Raw genomic sequence first — 19,036 nt, 5'->3', positions numbered from 1 at the left:
GTAATTTAAACCTTAGTACGTGGTATAAACATGTATAATGCTTGTAACAAAGGCTTACATTTACATTACATTCATCAGGGCAGAAGGCACCTCAACTTTATTTTCATTTGGTAACATTGCATAATTAAAAAAGGATTATAAACCAACGTTGGGAAAAGTTATAGTCCTAATGAACATTATGTAAAAGTACATCTGATATCAAATAGGGACTATTAACTAGAGAGCCTTTACGCTAGCTAGGTTGCACATAAAAATAATGTATCAAATATCAATCAATTATGGTATCAAAGGCTTTAAAAATGTACTAGAATGTAGCTTACCGGAGACAAATCACCAGGCGTTCAACTGGGCTGATGGACTCCCGGTAGTTGGTATCCATCCGGGCGATCCTGGCTCCAACCATCTGGAGCAGGTGATCGACCTGGCTTCGGTCCAGACGAAAGTAACTTCGGAATTCCTCTCCAAACATTCGAAGCTCTTGAATGAGACGGTGGAACTCCTCTGCCTGCTTTCGGGAGTTTAGCCATCTCTGGAACCACACAGACCTGCGCTTTCGGCGGGGCTGGTCCCGACCCAATAGCGCGATCAAGACCACCTTCCTCATTGTTGAAAGAGCCTACGCTGCTATCTTGACAATTTATTATTGCATTTCGCTCCAAAACTGCATTTGAGGGAAATTATATTATAGGCTCTCACAATTAATTTGTGGATGTCATCGAATAAATAATATACTTGGCAAATAAATGAATAAAAAAATGTAAAGAAATGATCCAGTCAAACTGTTTTTATTATGTAATCCAACATGTTTTTTACTGGATATGTGTGCAACAAAAATTAAACATTCACATTTTGCTACTTTCTGTCAAGTAAGTCTACGCATACAATTTGATGCATAGGTTCGATAAATTGAACGTATGCACCACACAGAACGCCCAGCAACTGCCTCTGCAACGCAATGCTGCAAGGCAAAACGCAGCGTTCCATTGGAAATGAATGTACCTCTGGTGTATCGAAACGCAATGACACAGTCGGTGTGTTCGAAGGACAGAGCAGTGAAAGACTGCCCCCTACGTCGAGGATCACAACGTTTGGAATGTGGAATTAGATAGCTACGGTGCACCCGATTTGAGAATCGTTTTTTATTTTTACTTTGAGCAAAAATATTTTCGAAATGTCGAATAAAAGTCCAAAATGACGAGAAGGATGTAATTGCAGACGGCAATTAGGGGCGTTTTCAGATTTAGGGTTTCTTGGTATCAAGTTTTTTTCTGCCATACATATACGTACTTAGGTTTACTTCCTTGTTATCCAATCTTCACGTTTTTGCAGGTTGCATTTTCAATTACACATGTTGTAATGCAAAATGTAAAAATGCGTGAAAAGTTTGTCAAGAGTGCTGTAAAACCATGATTAAAGATTGTCACTTGGAACATTAATGACATAAGGTCTCAAAGCTGGAATTAAAAAGGCTCTTGTCAAGCTAAACATGTTTGGCATGCCAATGAGTGACAAGGACTTGTAAGGCATTATAGTAAAAACAGACTGGCACTCAGGCTAGCTTGATAATGTAACATAAACTAATATCATAAATGTGCGATTCTACAATACATGTGACATGACTTCTCTACTTCAGTTTGAACTCTGGCAATTTAACATTAGCTCTGTATCTGTCATTCTGTGTTTGTCTGTGAAAGGAGACCTGCTGTGTGAGAGGACTGCTGTTGTTGAAGTTTATAACTCGTATTGAAGGTTATATCAGTACAAAAAAGTATGAATGTATGTACTTGTAAGTCGCTCTGGATAAGAGCGTCTGCTAAATGACTTAAATGTAAATGATATCTCCTATTTCAGCTTCAGTCGTGGACGCAGCGGTTGGGATCATTCATTACTTTCCAAAGTGTTGATCTTCAGGATCACGCAAACCCAGATTCAGTCGGTTTCATCCACGGTTGCCGGGTCTAACAAACATTTCTAGACCAATGACTATTCATAACCAGCCAACAAGGCCTGAAAACTAATCAAATCAAATCAAAACTAAAACTTTTTGCAGCAAGGGGGGAGTTGCCACATTTAGCCAATAAACCATTTTTCCATAACAGTATCAACCGAATTAAGGAATTAGTTTTTCCATCAAATGAATAATTATTGTGAGCTAATGTGACTAATAAACTAATTTGAATATGTTACAAGAAAAAAGATAATTCTCCTTTATTAAACTTTAAAAACGAATGTTTACTACGTGCCAGATGTTAAGACGTTATAAATGGCCTATTTGGGAGATTGACTTGTCATTTCAATAGGCATAGGCTAGGCCTACTGACTAAAATCTGGGTTTATGATTGTAATTAAACTTTGCCATGGTTTGGTTAGCTAGATGCAGGTAGCCTATAGCCCCTCATAGGCCTACATCTAATTTCAAATAGACCACACAATAGTCTAGGAAAGATGTACGTTAAATGATTTAGCAGCTTGTTTAGTTCAAATTGACATTCAACAAGAATAGCGAAGCGATTTCGTGGTAAGAAGTGCTTTCGTTGCACAATAGCCTGCTGGAATAGGCTACAGAGGATGGGGTCGTAATTTAAATAACTAAATCAAATGTTAATAATATAGATATGAACTGAATAGCCCTATGCTTGTCAACAACAGCCAGTGTTTATTTATTATTTAACCTGTAGCCTAATCTGACTGTTTGTAACACTGAGTGGGGCAGCGGTCTAAGCTTCACTGCAGTCCCTGGTTCGAATCCAGGCTGCATCACATCCGGCCGTGATTGGGAGTCCCATAGGGTGGTACACAATTGGCCCAGCGTCGTCCGGGTTTGGCCGGCGTAGGCCGTCATTGTAAATAAGAATTTGTTCTTAACTGACTTGCCTAGTTAAATAAAGGTTATATAAAACACTTTAAAAAAAGATCAATCTAATGCATTCTAACAACAGCTGATCAGCAATTGCGATAGAACTGTGACCATGATCACAATCGATAACTTCCAATTTCATTAACTAAACATCAGTGGTGTAAAGTACTTAAGTAAAAATACTTAACATTTTTTGGGTATCTGTACTTTACTATTTATATTTTTGCCAACTTTTACTTTTACTTTACTACATTCCTAAAGAAAATAATGTACTTTTTACTCCATACATCCTCCCAGACACCCAAAAGTACTCGTTACATTTTGACATGAAAATGGTCCAATTCACACACTTATCAAGAGAACATCCCTGGTCATCTCTACTGCCTCTGATCTGGCGGGCTCACTAAACACAATGCTTTGTTTGCAATTATGTGTTGGAGTGTGCCCCTGGCTATCCGTCAACAACAACAAAACTAGAAAATTGTGCTTAATATAAGGACTTTAAAACGGTTTATACTTTTACTTTTGATAGTTAAGTACATTTTATCAATTCCATTTACTTTTGATACTTAAGTATATTTAATACCAAATACTTTTAGACTTATACTCAAATTGTATTTTACTGGGTGACTTTCACTTTTACTTGAGTTAATTTCTATTAAGGTATCTTTACTTTTACTCAAATATGACAATTTAGTACTTTTTCCACCACTGCTAAACATGCCCATTAATAATTGCATAATAACACAACACTACAACAACAACAAACTGAAGTTATAGGCAATTTATTAAATCAGTTTGCAAGCTCCAGGTAGTCAACACAAGTGTGGCACAAATTGATTTGCAATGACTCCAGTGATATCGTCATTTCAACATATTTTTTGTATAAAATGGTAGGCAACAGTAGCCTGCATAGGCATAGAAATTAACAGGCTAGTTGATGGCCAACAGATGCAAATGTATCATTCTCCACATTTATTGTATAACATGGTAGGCTACAGTAGCCTACTTAGGCATAGAAATGAACAAGCTCTAGATGACGATCAGATCAAATTGTATGATCAATTTATGCAGAAATCCAAATATTTCCAAAGGGTTCACATACTTTTTCTTGCCACTGTACACACTCATAAAATGTACCTTCTTAATTGGTTTATTAAATAGGAGTTGATACTTACTGCAAAGACAGTGCCACCCCATTTGCAGCAGAGGAGGGCCTGACCGGCCTGCTGACCACCAACCACAAGATGACCGTTGAATGCTATGGAGACCAGGGAGAGTTCTCCAGTGAGGAGCAGCATGTCCTGGACAATGAGGGAAGGGCTGTTCTCACACAGCACAGGGGAGAAAAAATACTTTTATCATATGCTTTGTCCCATGACTTTCTATATTTTAAGAAATATTGTAATGGAAAGTTTCAATTGCTTACTTGTTGTTGTACTGAAAAGCCATCATGTGTTTCTCATGTGATCTGAGTGTTTCTTTCTGTGTGTGTGCCCACTTGCTTTTTCACAGGTGTGAAGACTGACATGAAACAGTTATGGTTATCCCACGAGCTGACCCAGAAAAGCCTGAATGGAAACTGTTCGAACTGCAGTTTTACAAGCTGCTTCAGTATCGGGCTGAAGCCATTTTGGAAGCTGGGAGGTGAGTAGACCATATGCAGGGGGACTTGGGTTGGGTGCAAGGACCCACTACCAGTATCTCAGGAGGCTGGGGAGACCTGAGAGTACCTGAATCCACTGAGAGCAGGGACAAGCTCTGGAAAGAAGAGGACGTTAGCAGGAGTCATTTGTCCCAAAAAGAGTAAGACACTAAAGGCTGGCCCAAAGCCTCAAGGCAGCCTGTTAGTCTTTTTCAAGCCCAAATCCACACTTGTGACCCCAACCAGGGAACCCCCAGGGAGTTCAAGTGAAAGGGGTCAGTGTCAAATCAAATCAAATGTTATTGGTCACATACACATGGTTAGCAGATTTTAATGCGAGTGTAGCGAAATGCTTGTCCTTCTAGTTCTGACCATGCAGTAATATCTAACAAGTAATCTAACAATTTCACAACAACTACCTTATACACACAAGTGTAAAGGAATGAATAAGAATATGTACATATAAATATATGGATGGCCGAACGGCATAGGCAAGATGCAGTAGATGGTATACAGTACAGTATATACATATGAGATGAGTAATGTAGGGTATGTAAACATTATATAAAGTGGCATTTTTTAAGTGACTAGTGATACATTTATTACATCCAATTTGTAATTATTAAAGTGGCTTGAGATTTGAGTCAGTAGGTTGGCAGCAGCCACGCAATGTTAGTGATGGCTGTTTAACAGTCTGATGGCCTTGAGATAGAAGCTGTTTTTCAGTCTCTCGGTCCCAGCTTTGATGCACCTGTACTGACCTCGCCTTCTGGATGATAGTGGGGTGAACAGGCAGTGGCTCGGGTGGTTGTTGTCCTTGATGATATTTTTGGCCTTCCTGTGACATCGGGTGTTGTAGTAGTCAGAAGCAGGAGAAAGAGGAGGCCCTGACTTCAGATTCTACTGTAGACCCCACATGTTCCAAGAAGGTGTCACTGGGGGGGTTCTGGAAGACAGTCCTGCGTGGGTCGTCCCTATCGCCCCCCTTTACGCCGCGCAGTCAAGGCGGGGCCAAACTTTGGCAGACAGTTCTTTGTGTGTAACCGCCCTCAGGGCCATGCATCCAATCCTGTGGCTTGCTGTAGCTTCTTTTCCTGGGTGGATAATAAAGGAAAATAATGACTATGGTCTAGCAACACACGGACATTTCCCCCATGTAGTGTTTTATATGTGTTATCAATCTGCGATATGGATTTATTAGTAAAATAAAGACACTCGTTTTTCTAAATTGTCAGCATTCTACTGTCTCATACTTCTGTAACATATTTCACATGATCACGTTCAGAGGCTGCCTTCTCACCAAATGGCAAGCATCCCAAAGCTTACGGTTGGTGTTGTGTAATCAAATGACAGTGGATGCTAAACTCCAACACAGAGTGATCTGTTGCTCTTCATCAATAATGCAAAATGAGCATGAATAGATGGAGTGTTTATCATCAGAAAACAGACTGTTGTCAATTGAATAATACTCCTGTATTCATTGTGCGCTGCTGTGCTGCCTTTAGTCACACTATATGGCATCAGGACTAAAGTATGATCATATAGCAAAATCACCCAAGTATTTTAACAATTGTCTCAATGTAATTTCTCATTCTGTAGAGCCCAAATATGGAGTTGGGTATGCTAAGGTTTCATATACCTCCTATGCTTACTAAGAATTTTTACATTTACATTTAGCTTTGCATGTCAAGCGCCGAGGAAGCTGTTGCGCAAACATTACACGGAACCCAAACCGGCTGCGCGCGTGCGCCATCGTGCGCTATCGTGCATAAATTTATTTTTCCCCCCCACACCAAACGCGCTCACGACACGCAGGTTAAAATATCAAAACAAACTCTGAACCAATGACATTAATTTGGGGACAGGTCGAAAAGCATTAAACATGTATGGCAATTTAGCTAGTTAGCTTGCACTTGCTAGCTAACGTTAATTTGTCCTATTTAGCTAGCTTGCTGTTGCTAGCTAATTTGTCCTGGGATATAAACATTGAGTTGTTATTTTACCTGAAATGCACAAGGACCTCTACTCCGACAATTAATCCACACATAAAACGGCCAACCGAATCATTTCTAGTCATCTCTCCTCCTTCCAGGCTTTTTCATCTTTGAACTTATATGGTGATCGCATCTAAACTTTCATTGTATTACCACGACAACCGGCAACAAAGTTCGTCTTTCAATCACATGGATATAACTAATGAGGAGATGGCAGTGGGTACCTGCTTCTATAAACCAATGAGGAGATGACTTTCAGCGAGATCTGCGTCAGAAATAGGAACGACTTCTATTTTAGCCCTTGGCGTCGCAGACGCTCGTTGGTGCGCGAGCAGTGTGGGTGCAATAATTGAATAATGTAATGACCCTGGGTTTAAAAGCGTGGAAATCGACTCTGCCGCACGAGCATGCTTTTGCGGTACAGTCGATAGCGCGCCGGACCTCGGGCTAGAAGGTCGAGGGTTCGAGACCTGCTCCCTGCTGTTTCATTAGAATAACATGGATTTCTAAATGTATTTTGCGACGCTCGCGCACGCGACGTGTCCGGTCTGGTCAGCATGTTAGTCCCCATGTTCTTTATATTTCCCCTATTTGATTTACGACACAAACAGTGCTGATTGATGGCAGTAGTTTCCAATAAACTTGTTCAGCCTTGCTATGGAAGTTTTAGTGAGATAGCCGAACATTTTTGTTTTTGTTTTTGTTTAATGACAACTTTATTCTCAGATCAATGTGGGCACAGAGCTTCAGTGTCTTGTAGTAGAGAATTTGAAAACCTTCTGGAGATAATAGTTTTGCCTCCTGAGTGAACATTCCCCTATTACGTACTCCTCATAGTGATGATCTGTTGATTGTGCTAAGGAACAGATCACGTCAAGTGTAGGTACTGGGAGTGGCTAAGTGCAAGTATCTGCTTCTACTCCCGCGCATTTTCTCCCCACCGCTTCTACTTTATATCTTCTCATGCAGTTCCAAAGAGGACTCCCTCCCTGTTTTACCGGCATCATTTGAAACATGACGACCAGATGCATTTCCTGCAACTGAAGCATTTACAGTATATTGGCCATCCTTTCTTGGTGGGTCCTGACCTTTCTGCTTTTGAGGAGACCTGTCTGTTACAGACCAGTAGAGAGGTGAGTACAAGGACATATCCTGCTGTCTACTATCTGACACCATTCCGCTGTCTGCCATGTGGGTCATGAAACGTACAGTACTTTTGCTTTTGAATGGAGCGATAGTAACAACATTAAAAGTAAGGTTAAAAGTAAGACGACATTTTCACTGTAAACTTAGTGTTGAGATTAATTTAAGTAAAATTGAATACATTTTAATTAACTCTATATCTCACATGGTACATGTCTTCTTTTTTTAAGCCCATAACCATGTGTGTGAGGTGTATACTTCTGTTTCAAAGTAGATTTGTTTAAGACTACCAAGAAACACTCGGTGTGACCCTAATTTAGCTCACTGCAGTAAAATTAAGAAATACAGTGGTGACGTCAGTCAAATTTCAGAAGGATAATTTACAATTGTCAAATACTACAAGGACATAATGTACTGACGTTTCAGTCAATGGAAACGTCATCTTTTTGTGTTCGCGGTAGCTGTGACCTTCTTCCTTTGTGTCATGGTAGATAAAGTAAATGTAGATGTTGGTTGGGGGGGTGCATTCCGAACTCGTGCACTGCATTCGGAAAGTTTTAAGACCCCTTGACTTATTACACATTTTGTTACTTTACAGCCTTATTCTAAAATGGATTAAATAAATAAAAAATCCTCATCAATCTGAACACAATACCCCATAATGACAAAGCGAAAACAGGTTTTTAGAAATTCTTGCAAATGTATTAAACATAGAAATACCTTATTTACATAAGTAGTTTGCTATGAGACTCGAAAGGCTCAGGTGCATCCTGTTTCCATTGATCATCTTTGAGAAACTTCCCAAATACAGGTGTGCCAAGCTTGTAGCGTCATACCCAAGAAGACTCGAGGCTGTAATCACTGCCAAAGGTGCTTCAACAAGGTACTGAGTAAAGGTTCTGATACTTATGTAAATGTGATATTTCAGTTTGAGTTTTTTATACATTTGCAAAAATTGATTTAAAAAACCTGTTTTCGCTTTGTCATTATGGGGTATTGTGTGTAGATTGATGAGGAAAAACAACAATTTAATTCATTTTAGAATAAGGCTGTAACGTAACAAAATGTTGAAAAATTCAATGGGTCTGAATACTTTCTGAATGCACTGTATCTAACTGACTTAGTTTGAACTTTGTTAACCACCCAGAAAATAGACATGATCAAACCCATTTTGAACAACTAGTGGCCTACATTTTGTATGTCTTTTACCACACATATTTCTGAGTGTAAACATTAGGCTCAATGAGAGTTGGAATTCTCCCAAGCAGAACCCAATGATTGTTTGACAATTTCCTATTTATTCTGTGCAACGCTGCCTGTCTCTGTCTATGTTGACCTAACTGGGGTCCATCTGTGTTCAGGCACATGATAAAGTTTTAGCGTTTGGAATGTTTACAGTCTTAAAGCGGAGGCACATGCAGGTAACCTTAAATAAAGCACTTACCTCCTAAGCTAATTAAGGTGCTGTGGCCTTGAATCGAGTAGGATGCAACTCTCTCGCTGATCCCGTCTACCCAGAATACCTCAATGGCAATGTTAAATAGCCACCCCTAACTACTAATTTTGATAGTCTTACTATGGAGATAAAGAGATGGCTACCCATTATTGTACTGTACTGTTAGCTTCCACGTTGTTTCATAGTTTGGGACCATAAATATGAAAAACATACAGAATGTTTTGCTCACGTCCATCAAGTTAAACATGATCTCTTGAATGTAGACATGTAGCTACCACTAGATTCCATTCACAACCAGACTGTATCTCAACATTATTTGACCGACAGGTTTAACAAAGGGTTAAAGAGGGGAGGTGTGTTATCAGACTTCTCTCTCTCTCTCTCTCTCTCTCTCTCTCTCTCTCTCTCTCTCTCTCTCTCTCTCTCTCTCTCTCTCTCTCTCTCTCTCTCTCTCTCTCTCTCTCTCTCTCTCTCTCTCTCTCTCTCTCTCTCTCTCTCTCTCTCTCTCTCTCTCTCTCTCAAGCATGTCCTAAGCTCTCTCTCTCCGTCTCCTTTACTCAGCCCAAGGAGCTTTAGAGAGGGGGGAAAAGTCCTCAGTGGATATCAACAACACAGACAGTGGTGGATTCGAAAAAGATATCCATCCTAAAGGTAACAGAAGTTCCCCTCCACTATCTGGGTAAGTAGCTGTGTGAGTTGTAGTGTGTTGTAATAGTGTGTGAGCTGTTGGAAGGGCAACTGGAAGTTGGAAGGGCAACTGTCAATAGAGGCAGTTTTGCATCAGACAAGGGCCATGTGGTGGGAGTCTGAAGCTCAGCGCTGCTAATGTGGTGGACTGGGAGGCTCATGACACACTGATGGTCAGTTCTACTCAGGTCTAAAAGTTGACTTAAAGGTTGAGGTAAAACTGGTAGTATCAGCCACTGTTTAATCAACGTTTCACTTAGACTATATGCTGTATGGTCATATTTTTGCAATAGCTATTTAGAGGAATAGGTTATGAGCTATGTAGGTTAAAGCAACTTTGTTTCATATGTGGTTGTTTTATAGTCCTTGGCTGATTTCAACCCAACGAAGTGTGGTGGCATGCTGTCTTTCCTGACCAAAACTCCTCTAAAACAGAACTGGTAGCAAACCAAGTGGTAGCAAACCAAGTGGTAGCAAACCAAGTGGTAGCAAACCAAGTGGTAGCAAACCAACTGGTAGCAAACCAACTGGTAGCAACCCAGTTCTGTCTAGTTATTCTCAATCACAAAACAATGCAAAGCATACTCTATATGACCCATTGTAAACTCACTGTTGACTTTTCCAATGAGTGTTGTATAGCTCATTAATAACAGCAACGTCAACAATATCAATGACAATAGCAAACCATGCAAATTTTTAATGCTGAAATTACAAATTGACCAAAAGCCCCAAGAAACCTCTTAAGTAAACAATTGGTTCTAAGTGCCCATTCCCTTAGGTTAGACACTAGAGACCACGCCAGCGCCTTGTTTGTTATGTTATTGGTTGGTCATTGTGGTTCCTGGGTAGTGAAACATTTGGCTTTAGGAAACTGGTATGCACCAGAATAGCTCATGGGGTTGTCTTTTCACAGCAGCCTATACATATATTACTACTGTTGAACCACAGCCAGTAACGTGCTCTGTTTCTGGTGAATAGGGATTTTTCAACGATTAGTAAGGAGTATAGAAAGACAAATGAGATTCATGCGAAGTGCCTTAGCAGTCAGTCCCCAGGGGTTTGCGGTCAGAGGGCAGCTTGACCCTCAGAGAGAGAAGAGAGTTTCGAGTTTATGGTGTGTGTCTCAAATGGCACCCTATTCCCGACATTGTGCACTACTTTTACCAGAGCCATATGGGACCTGGTTAAGTATAGTGCACTATAGGGAATAGGGTCCCGTTTGGGATGCAGCCTAGCGGACCCATGACACAGTGGCACTGAGACTAGGGAGTGTGAACTGGGAACACAGAAACTACTCTCCATGTTTGCTTTGTGTTGCCCATAGAAGATTAGCACAACATTAAGTCCTTAGACAACATTTGTTATTTAAAGCCTTTCCTGGCAAATAAGATTCAAATAGCTTTACATTTCCCCCCCCCCATGCTTCAACAGTATTTCCCTTTATCCTGGCAATGGGGTTTTAAATATTGTGGACCCGCATTGGTTAATTAAGACCATGTGTTTGGTAGTCCTGCTGTAGGTCAACACTCTGAGAGTAGCCCTTTATGCAGCCTTGATTACATTTCTGGATAAAAAGTCTCTTAAGGTCACACAGAGCACAACGCTGTATTATAGAGGAGAACATAAGGTTATACAGATTACGCTAAAATCAATAACACAAATCATGTTTCGCCTTTTTTCAAGTATTTTTAATATACATTGTGCATTGTGTTCTCAGTCCAGTGTTTCTCTCTGATCCCAGTGGCCTTTCCTTTACCTAGTCATGTGAAGCCTAGAGACTGCATCCATAGTCAGGAGAGTTTAGGCTAACTCCAGTGTCATCGTGACTTTATTCATGTCATTAGGTCTGTCCTGAGGTCAGCTGTTATAGTCATCTCATTACACCAGTACCATGCTTTCCACATTACATCTCTGCTTTCCACAACAGACTTTCTGTCTGGACAACCCATCAAACGTCTTGTATATTCTAAGAGCCAAATATAGACTGTCAGACAGTTATCCTTCAGGAGTATGTTTAACAAAGTATAGTCCTATCTTATTTAACTTTTAAAGAACACATGGTGTTTAACATGACCTTAATTAGAAATAGTCTAGTGGTTGATGGCACCATGTGTAATCATCAGCATCAGAGTAATGTCTTTAGGACCCCCTTCTAATATTACCGAAGAACAATCTGAGGCCGAATTTAAACTTCAACTCAGTGCTCTTTATTTCCATAGGTTGCATTTGAGACTTGGCTTAGTCCACAGGATCTTCATCCCCAGCACAGCCATGGATGTTGGGAGAGGTATGGAGCTCCAAAAGATGAATGGGCAACATAGCAGGGACCTTGGTCCAGATAAGCTCAATTTAGAAGATGGGTGAGTCTCTTGCTTCACCAGATACCCTAACACATCAACAGGCTACCTGTCTGCATTTCGTTACTCACAGCAATGCTAACGGACGGGTAATGAATATGTGATTTTGCTACCCGTTGATCTTTGTATACGTGAGTTGTGTCACAGTGGTACCACGGCTTTCTTGTTTCTACATGTGTTTATTTTTTCTCTAGGTTTGACGGGCTGGAGTTCATGGCAGAGCGGGATGAGTTCCTGCCAGGGAAGAGCCCAGGAATAAAGGCACCTCAGTTCACTGATGTGAGTGCTCAGCCTTAGTTCAAAGGTCAAACGTGTGCGCATGAGAAATCAGTCTCTTGTTACTAGTTACTAATTACTAGTGTAATTACATTGTTACTACACAGGTATAAGAGCAAATGTAAACTAAAACTAGATGTTCTACAGCCCATTCTGTATGTGTGATTCTTTCCTTTCTTTCCGGACCATAGTTTGAGGGGAAGACGTCATTTGGAATGTCTGTCTTTAATCTCAGCAATGCCATCATGGGCAGTGGAATTCTGGGACTAGCGTACGCCATGTCAAACACTGGAATCGTCCTCTTCCTGTAAGTTACCATGCCAACACAACACAGGCCGCGCTAGTCCTCCTTCTTTGGCAATATCACTGTGGTTACTTAAGGCTTGACGTCACATGCAGCCCTACCATGACCTCAGATCAGACAGATCTGAGCTGAAAGGGGTGTGTGTGTGTGTGTGTGTGTGTGTGTGTGTGTGTGTGTGTGTGTGTGTGTGTGTGTGTGTGTGTGTGTGTGTGTGTGTGTGTGTGTGTGTGTGTGTGTGTGTGTGTGTGTGTGTGTGTGTGTGCAGGCTATATACCCAATAGGGTTAAAGAATGACACTGGTTGGGATGACACTATGATAAATACACTATCCAGGCCCTACCAGACCCAGTGCTCGCCAGCAGATCCATCAAGGGAAACATTTGTTTGTTTTACAAGAAAACAGTAGGGCTATTATGGGTGTGACATTCTGGCTATGTGTGTGTGTACGTTATTGAGAAGTCTGTTGACTGTATAACATGTTCACTTAATGACATAAACGCCCCCCTCTACTAGTCACATGCTTTTTAGATGGGTGGAGCCAAGGATGCACACACAAGGTGTGATGGAAGGATACGGTTTAGCCTGATCTGTGTCGTACATCCGTGTCACCGTTTGTGTGTGTTCGCAGTCGCTTCCTGTGTCTGAGTATGTGGGCTGGCCTATCAGTGTGTGTATATTTGTGCTCATACACACACTGCTCTCCTAAATCAGATTTGGGGTTATAAATAGCTTGTAGTGATCAGATCAAAGGCAGGTCTGCCTGGATCAGTCCTGTGTGTCCATTGGGAAGGGGTGGACTGGCGGGCCAGTGAGCTGCGTCACAAACAAGTCACACTTGTGATGGCCATTCATATGGCCTAGGTGTACTGTAGCAGCGAGAGAAATTGTGTCAGCGACAGATTTACTGAGTCATTAGCCTTAACTCCGGCCGTTAAGCTGTCTGGAACCGAGACTACTGAGGCATTGATGAGGCCGTGCCAAATGTACTACTGATATGTTGATTTAGCTAGTTAGACTAATTACAGAGCTTTATCCTGTTACGAGATCAGTGTTATGATTAATGTGTGTTTTTGTTTCAGTATCCTGTTGCTATGCATTGCCATTTTGTCAGCCTATTCCATCCACCTCCTCCTGAGAAGTGCAGGAGTTGTAGGTAAGATACTGGTATTTCACCAAGATACCTATCTCTTTATTGAAACCAAGAACATTTGTAGTATAGCCTACCATTACTTAAGATGTCCAAGGAACTAGAGTACGTGGCTGAAAGGATGTTATGGTTCGCCTGAAAGCAACAACCACAGAGACAATATTAACACGCATGTGTGTGTGTTCTTTCAGGCATCCGTGCCTATGAGCAGCTAGGGCACCGTGCTTTTGGACAACCAGGCAAAGTGTTGGCTGGCTCCATCATCACCATGCACAACATTGGAGGTACAGTATATTATGTGACCGTCAAGCCATGATTAGCTTATGTTATTATATGTAAGCCCCGTGAATGTACCAGCTTAAGTGCAAGTACAAGTGTCGTTGAAAATGCTTCCGTCATAGCGTGTGTGTAAAGGCGTTTTTGTTTTCCGTTTCCCGTAGCAATGTCCAGCTACCTATTCATTGTGAAGTCTGAGCTCCCTTTGGTCATGCAGGCCTTTCTGGGCCTGAAGGAAAATACTGGGTAAGTGTCTCTAGAGGGCAGTTGTTACTGTTATTTCATCACGTCGGCTATAAAACAGGGCCTTTTAAAGTGTTATTTGATAGATTGACATGACAGTTGGCCTGTTCTTTGCTGTCTAATGTCCCTGCTGTCGGTCAGAGAGTGGTACTTGGATGGAAAGTACCTGATCATCATCGTAAGCGTCATCATCGTCTTTCCACTCTCACTCATGCGACATCTTGGTATGTTTCCTCGGTCACTCGTTTTTTTGCTCTCCGTTTTTTTCATATTTGGTACTTCTTGTAACATGCTAGTAATGATAAGGATACGTGGACAGAGTGACATGGCTCTATTTAACACGCGGTATTCTTGTCATGACATCACAGGTTACCTTGGTTACACCAGTGGCTTCTCTCTCTCCTGTATGGTTTTCTTCCTCATCTCTGTGAGTCTTCTTTGCCATCAACCTTCTAACCAATCTCCCAACCAACTGAGCAATACATAGCCTGGTCCCAGATCTGTTTGTGCTGTCTTGCCAACTCCCATGGTTGTAATGGTCAACGACCATACAAGTTGGCTATACAGCACAAACAGACCCAGGACCAGGCTAGTCAGTACGTCAGTGCTTGACTAAACAGTCAGTTGGTCCCTCCCACTAGGTGATCTATAAGAAGTTCAACATCCCGTGTCCACTGGAGAAGATAACCAGTCATGATAACCACTTAGTGTCCGTCCTGGGGGAGAGTCATGATAACCACTCATTCGTCTCCTCTGATGTGGACTTCTGTGAAGCACAGTCCTTCACCATCAACATGAAGGTCAGAGAGGAAAACTAGTTTCAAATGAAATGAGATAATGGTATACAGTATGGAGTTAAAGACTTGTTGTGGCAATATGTGTTTATTATACTCCAATGAGCTTCAAGTTCTGTTTGTAGTTTTTAACCATTTAATTCCTGGTCTGTTTTGTTTTCAGACAGCATATACCATCCCCATCCTGGCTTTCGCTTTTGTCTGCCATCCTGAGGTGCTTCCCATCTACACAGAGCTACGAGAGTAAGTCATGACTTGACACAATTCCTATTAAAGATGCAACACATATCCACGTGGTTCACACACATACAGTTACTGCCAAATTCAGCTACTAATTGATTTCTGTCTGTGCACTTTGACCTTAGCGCCACCAAAAAACGCATGCAGACAGTTGCCAACATCTCTGTTCTGGCCATGTTCGTCATGTACGGGCTAACCGCTATCTTCGGTTACCTCACCTTCTTTGGTAAGACACTGCTCCTGAGGCAATGAGAATTTTGAAGTACTTATTATGTTCAGACTGTTCACTCATCTTGTTACCGTGTTGCTACCATTTTGAGAAGTCAGGAATTGGAGAACTGGTAAATGAACTTCTCTTCATGTTTAAGACCTTTTTAAGGCATCTGTGTCTGGAAGTATAATTACCATTCTCGGTTTCTCTGTGTTTTAGGTGGAGTAGATTCCGAGCTCCTTCATACATACATTAAAGTGGACCCCTTGGACACACTGATCCTGTGTGTGCGTATGGCTGTCCTGGTTGCTGTTACCCTTACTGTTCCTGTGGTACTCTTTCCGGTGAGACTCAAATATATCTTGTAGCCCTGAACAGTATCAGTGCTGGCTTGTGTTTATGTATTTTCATATTGGCTTGATGGGCCCAGTACTGTAATTTCTGGACTATTAAGCGCACCTGAATATAAGCCGCACCCACTGAATTTAAAAAAAATATGTATTTTGTACATAAATAAGCCGCTCATGTCTATAAGCCGCAGGTGCCTACCGGTACATTGAAACAAATTAACTTTACACAGCCTTTAAACGAAACACGGCTTGTAACAAAAAATAAATAGGCTTTTAAACGAAACACGGCTTGTAACAAAAATAAATAGGCTTTAACGAAACACGGCTTGTAACAAAAATAAAAAAAATAGCAGTAAACAGTAGCCTACCAAGAAAGTCATTGGTCACTATCTTCCTCCTCCTGTGCACTGAAACCACTGAAGTCATCTCCTTCGGTGTCGGAGTTGAATAGCCTCAGAATTGCTTCATCCGATGTTGGATCGTTTTCATTGTCGCTCTCGTCACTTTCATCCGGAGGCAAATTCCCCGCTGAGCTCATGCTGCCCTCTTCAACACGCAGCAGTCCAGCCTTTCGAAACCCGTTGATGATAGTGGATTTTTTGACAATGCTCCACGCTGTCAGGACCCACTGGCATGATGGGAAGTTTGAGCGCGCTCGATTTACGTCACATTATGTGACGGTGCTCAGTTTTTTGGCGGCATGAATCTTGTGAAAGCGGGAAAAATCCATAAATTAGCCGCGTCATTGTATAAGCCGCGAGGTTCAAAGCGTGGGAAAAAGTAGCGGCTTATAGTCCGGAAATTACGGTAATGTTACTTTAATTCCTCTTTATTCCAAAATAAGCACTGAAGTTACTGCAGTATGAGGATAATTAAGCTCTTGACCCCGCAGACCCCCCTGCTAGGTCGCTAATTGGCTAACAGGTTTCAAGAACGTATTTGACCTGCTTCTGCTGAGACATAGTCTGCGTAACAAATGGACACAGCAGGCCTGGTGATGCAGGCCTGGTGACTCCTCTCTGCCCCCCCCCCCTGCAGATCCGCAGGGCCCTGCTGCAGCTGCTGTTCCCTGAGAAGCCCTTCCACTGGGCTCACCACATCTCCATCGCCGTGTGTCTCCTCATCATCGTCAACCTATTGGTCATCTTCGTGCCCACCATTCGAGACATCTTCGGCATCATTGGTAAGTGTGCAGAGACGGAGACATGTAAAATGACTGGTTGTGGTTTCAGTGCAAACCTAGTTAAGATTCACAGACCATTGTTATCCAAAGTAGAAACTAAAATGAGTACTACTTTAATGGCCTCTCGTAGTTTTGTTACTATTGAAAATGTTAACATTCGACCTCTCCCCTCCCTCCTCTTCACCCCTCCCTCCCTCCTTTCCTCCACCTTTTCCCCTTCCCACCCTAGGAGCAACCTCTGCACCCAGCCTGATCTTCATCCTCCCGGGAATCTTCTACATCAGGATTGTTCCTGAAGAAACAGAGCCTTTAAAATCCATACCAAAGATTATGGTAAAACCTCAATCTGTTGTCTCATCTTGTTTAGCGATGTAGCAGTAAATAGTCTTCAGCAATTACAGTCAAGCTTATTAATCAATGTCTGAGAATTTGTTCTCATCCCTCTCTTTTTGCCTCGCTCTCTCTGCAGGCCGCCTGTTTTGCAGCGTTAGGCTTCGTCTTCATGGTGATGAGTACGTCATTCATCATCCTTGATTGGGTGTCCGGAGAGTCTCGGAGTGGAGGCGGGCACTAGCAACAGACCATAATAAACAGTAATACCAGCAAAATGCCAACCAAATCTATCCCAAACATCAAATTCCCCACGACGTGCCCATTATTTAACCATAGCCAAATGAGAGGGCCTTGGCTGGACATGGAAAAGAATATATCATAAAAATTCCCCCACAAGATGGCATTATGTTCTATGTGGTGGTAGGTCTTATACGGGGTGGGAAACAGAAGCAGCAACAGCTCTGAGGTGACAAACATTGTGGTTTGCTTTCAGTATGTTGTTTTGAGGCACTAATAAAGTTGTCGCAGAGACAACAGGTTCTGAGGGTAATGATAGCATGTGTTAGAAGTATACCAATGGCTTCATCATTTACCCTCCTTATCTACCTCCCTTGAATTTTCAATTAGATATTTTGACACAAAGAAATTAAATGGATCTATTATTATTTTTCTCTTTGTGGGAAGTTTTTATTTTCTAACAAGATTGTACAGTATGTTATGTCATTTTCTCTGTGATTGTCATTTATAAATCAAGGAATATGTGTTATTTTTAATCAAATCCAGAATTTGTACAGTGTTTTTGCCCTATGCCCATACATATTGCTAGGTGTATTGACTCTAGAGTATCCTAAGGTTTGATCCTTCCTGTTAGTTTTTTTCCATGGTACCAAGATCATGTTAGCATAACACAGTCAGACATTTTCCTATAAGTGCAGCTATCAGCCGTGATAATTACAGAAGGGATGACCCTCCCAATTCTTCACGACTGATTGGTTTAAAAACGTTTATGTGAACTTTATATTATATCCAGCAACTTAAATGGATATTTCAAACTTTTATATTGTTTTGTTTTTTATCTGTCATGTGGTACATACCAAAAGATATATCAAATGTAGTCTAGTCAACATGGAATGCAAATGATTAGGGGCAGAGAAGGCTGTTTGTGTGATCGTACAAACAAATGTCCACTCAACACAAACTCAATACTGACCTCCGTGTCGCTAGTCAGTCAGAGAGCAGAAGTAGTATGATGTCATCTGCTATCATTGGACTTGGCTTTTCTGAGTAAGTCTGAGAAATTCCGAATAGGGGAGTCCTGTATAAAGATGTGATCAAGTGAACTTTTTAAGAGAGCATGGAGACTGTCTTTATTTGGTCTTTTAAAAATTGAGTTATTTGTCCAATAAGGTTGAATGTAATTAAATGTTTTGAATCTGGTTTGTTCTCTTTTGTAATATCTGTCACGTTAATGTGTGGTCTAACTAGAGTAAACTGAGTGCCTGAGAAGAGTTTGACATTTTAAGAAAAGAAACAATGACTA

The 19,036-nt window shown here is 41.3% G+C and overlaps 1 protein-coding gene and 1 pseudogene across 4 annotated transcripts; both read left to right on the top strand.

Annotated features, from left to right (window-relative positions):
• Positions 1 to 1,019: 1,019 nt before the first annotated feature.
• Positions 1,020 to 5,621, top strand: LOC120061558 (annotated as a pseudogene).
• Positions 5,622 to 7,468: 1,847 nt separating this feature from the next.
• On the top strand, positions 7,469 to 18,933 carry LOC120061161 (sodium-coupled neutral amino acid transporter 3-like). 4 transcript variants are annotated; one of them, XM_039010747.1, is made up of 17 exons: positions 7,469 to 7,629; positions 9,657 to 9,746; positions 12,002 to 12,142; positions 12,334 to 12,418; positions 12,607 to 12,722; positions 13,799 to 13,872; positions 14,058 to 14,150; positions 14,307 to 14,388; positions 14,527 to 14,609; positions 14,754 to 14,812; positions 15,027 to 15,185; positions 15,343 to 15,422; positions 15,545 to 15,645; positions 15,850 to 15,974; positions 17,019 to 17,163; positions 17,393 to 17,496; positions 17,633 to 18,933. In XM_039010747.1, the coding sequence occupies exons 3-17, from the start codon at positions 12,054 to 12,056 to the stop codon at positions 17,735 to 17,737; spliced, it is 1,500 nt and encodes a 499-aa protein (XP_038866675.1). In that variant the 5' UTR covers positions 7,469 to 7,629; positions 9,657 to 9,746; positions 12,002 to 12,053; the 3' UTR covers positions 17,738 to 18,933. The 4 variants fall into 4 exon arrangements, with proteins under 4 accessions (XP_038866675.1, XP_038866672.1, XP_038866674.1 ...); XM_039010744.1 differs by having other exon boundaries at positions 9,657 to 9,774; XM_039010746.1 differs by lacking the exon at positions 7,469 to 7,629 and having other exon boundaries at positions 9,614 to 9,746.
• Positions 18,934 to 19,036: the final 103 nt, after the last annotated feature.

The sequence above is a fragment of the Salvelinus namaycush genome, chromosome 16, assembly GCF_016432855.1.
Source record: "Salvelinus namaycush isolate Seneca chromosome 16, SaNama_1.0, whole genome shotgun sequence".
Classification (NCBI taxonomy): Eukaryota; Metazoa; Chordata; class Actinopteri; order Salmoniformes; family Salmonidae; genus Salvelinus; species Salvelinus namaycush.
Note: the sequence above shows the minus strand (reverse complement) of the source record. Positions and strands in the feature narration are given on the sequence as shown.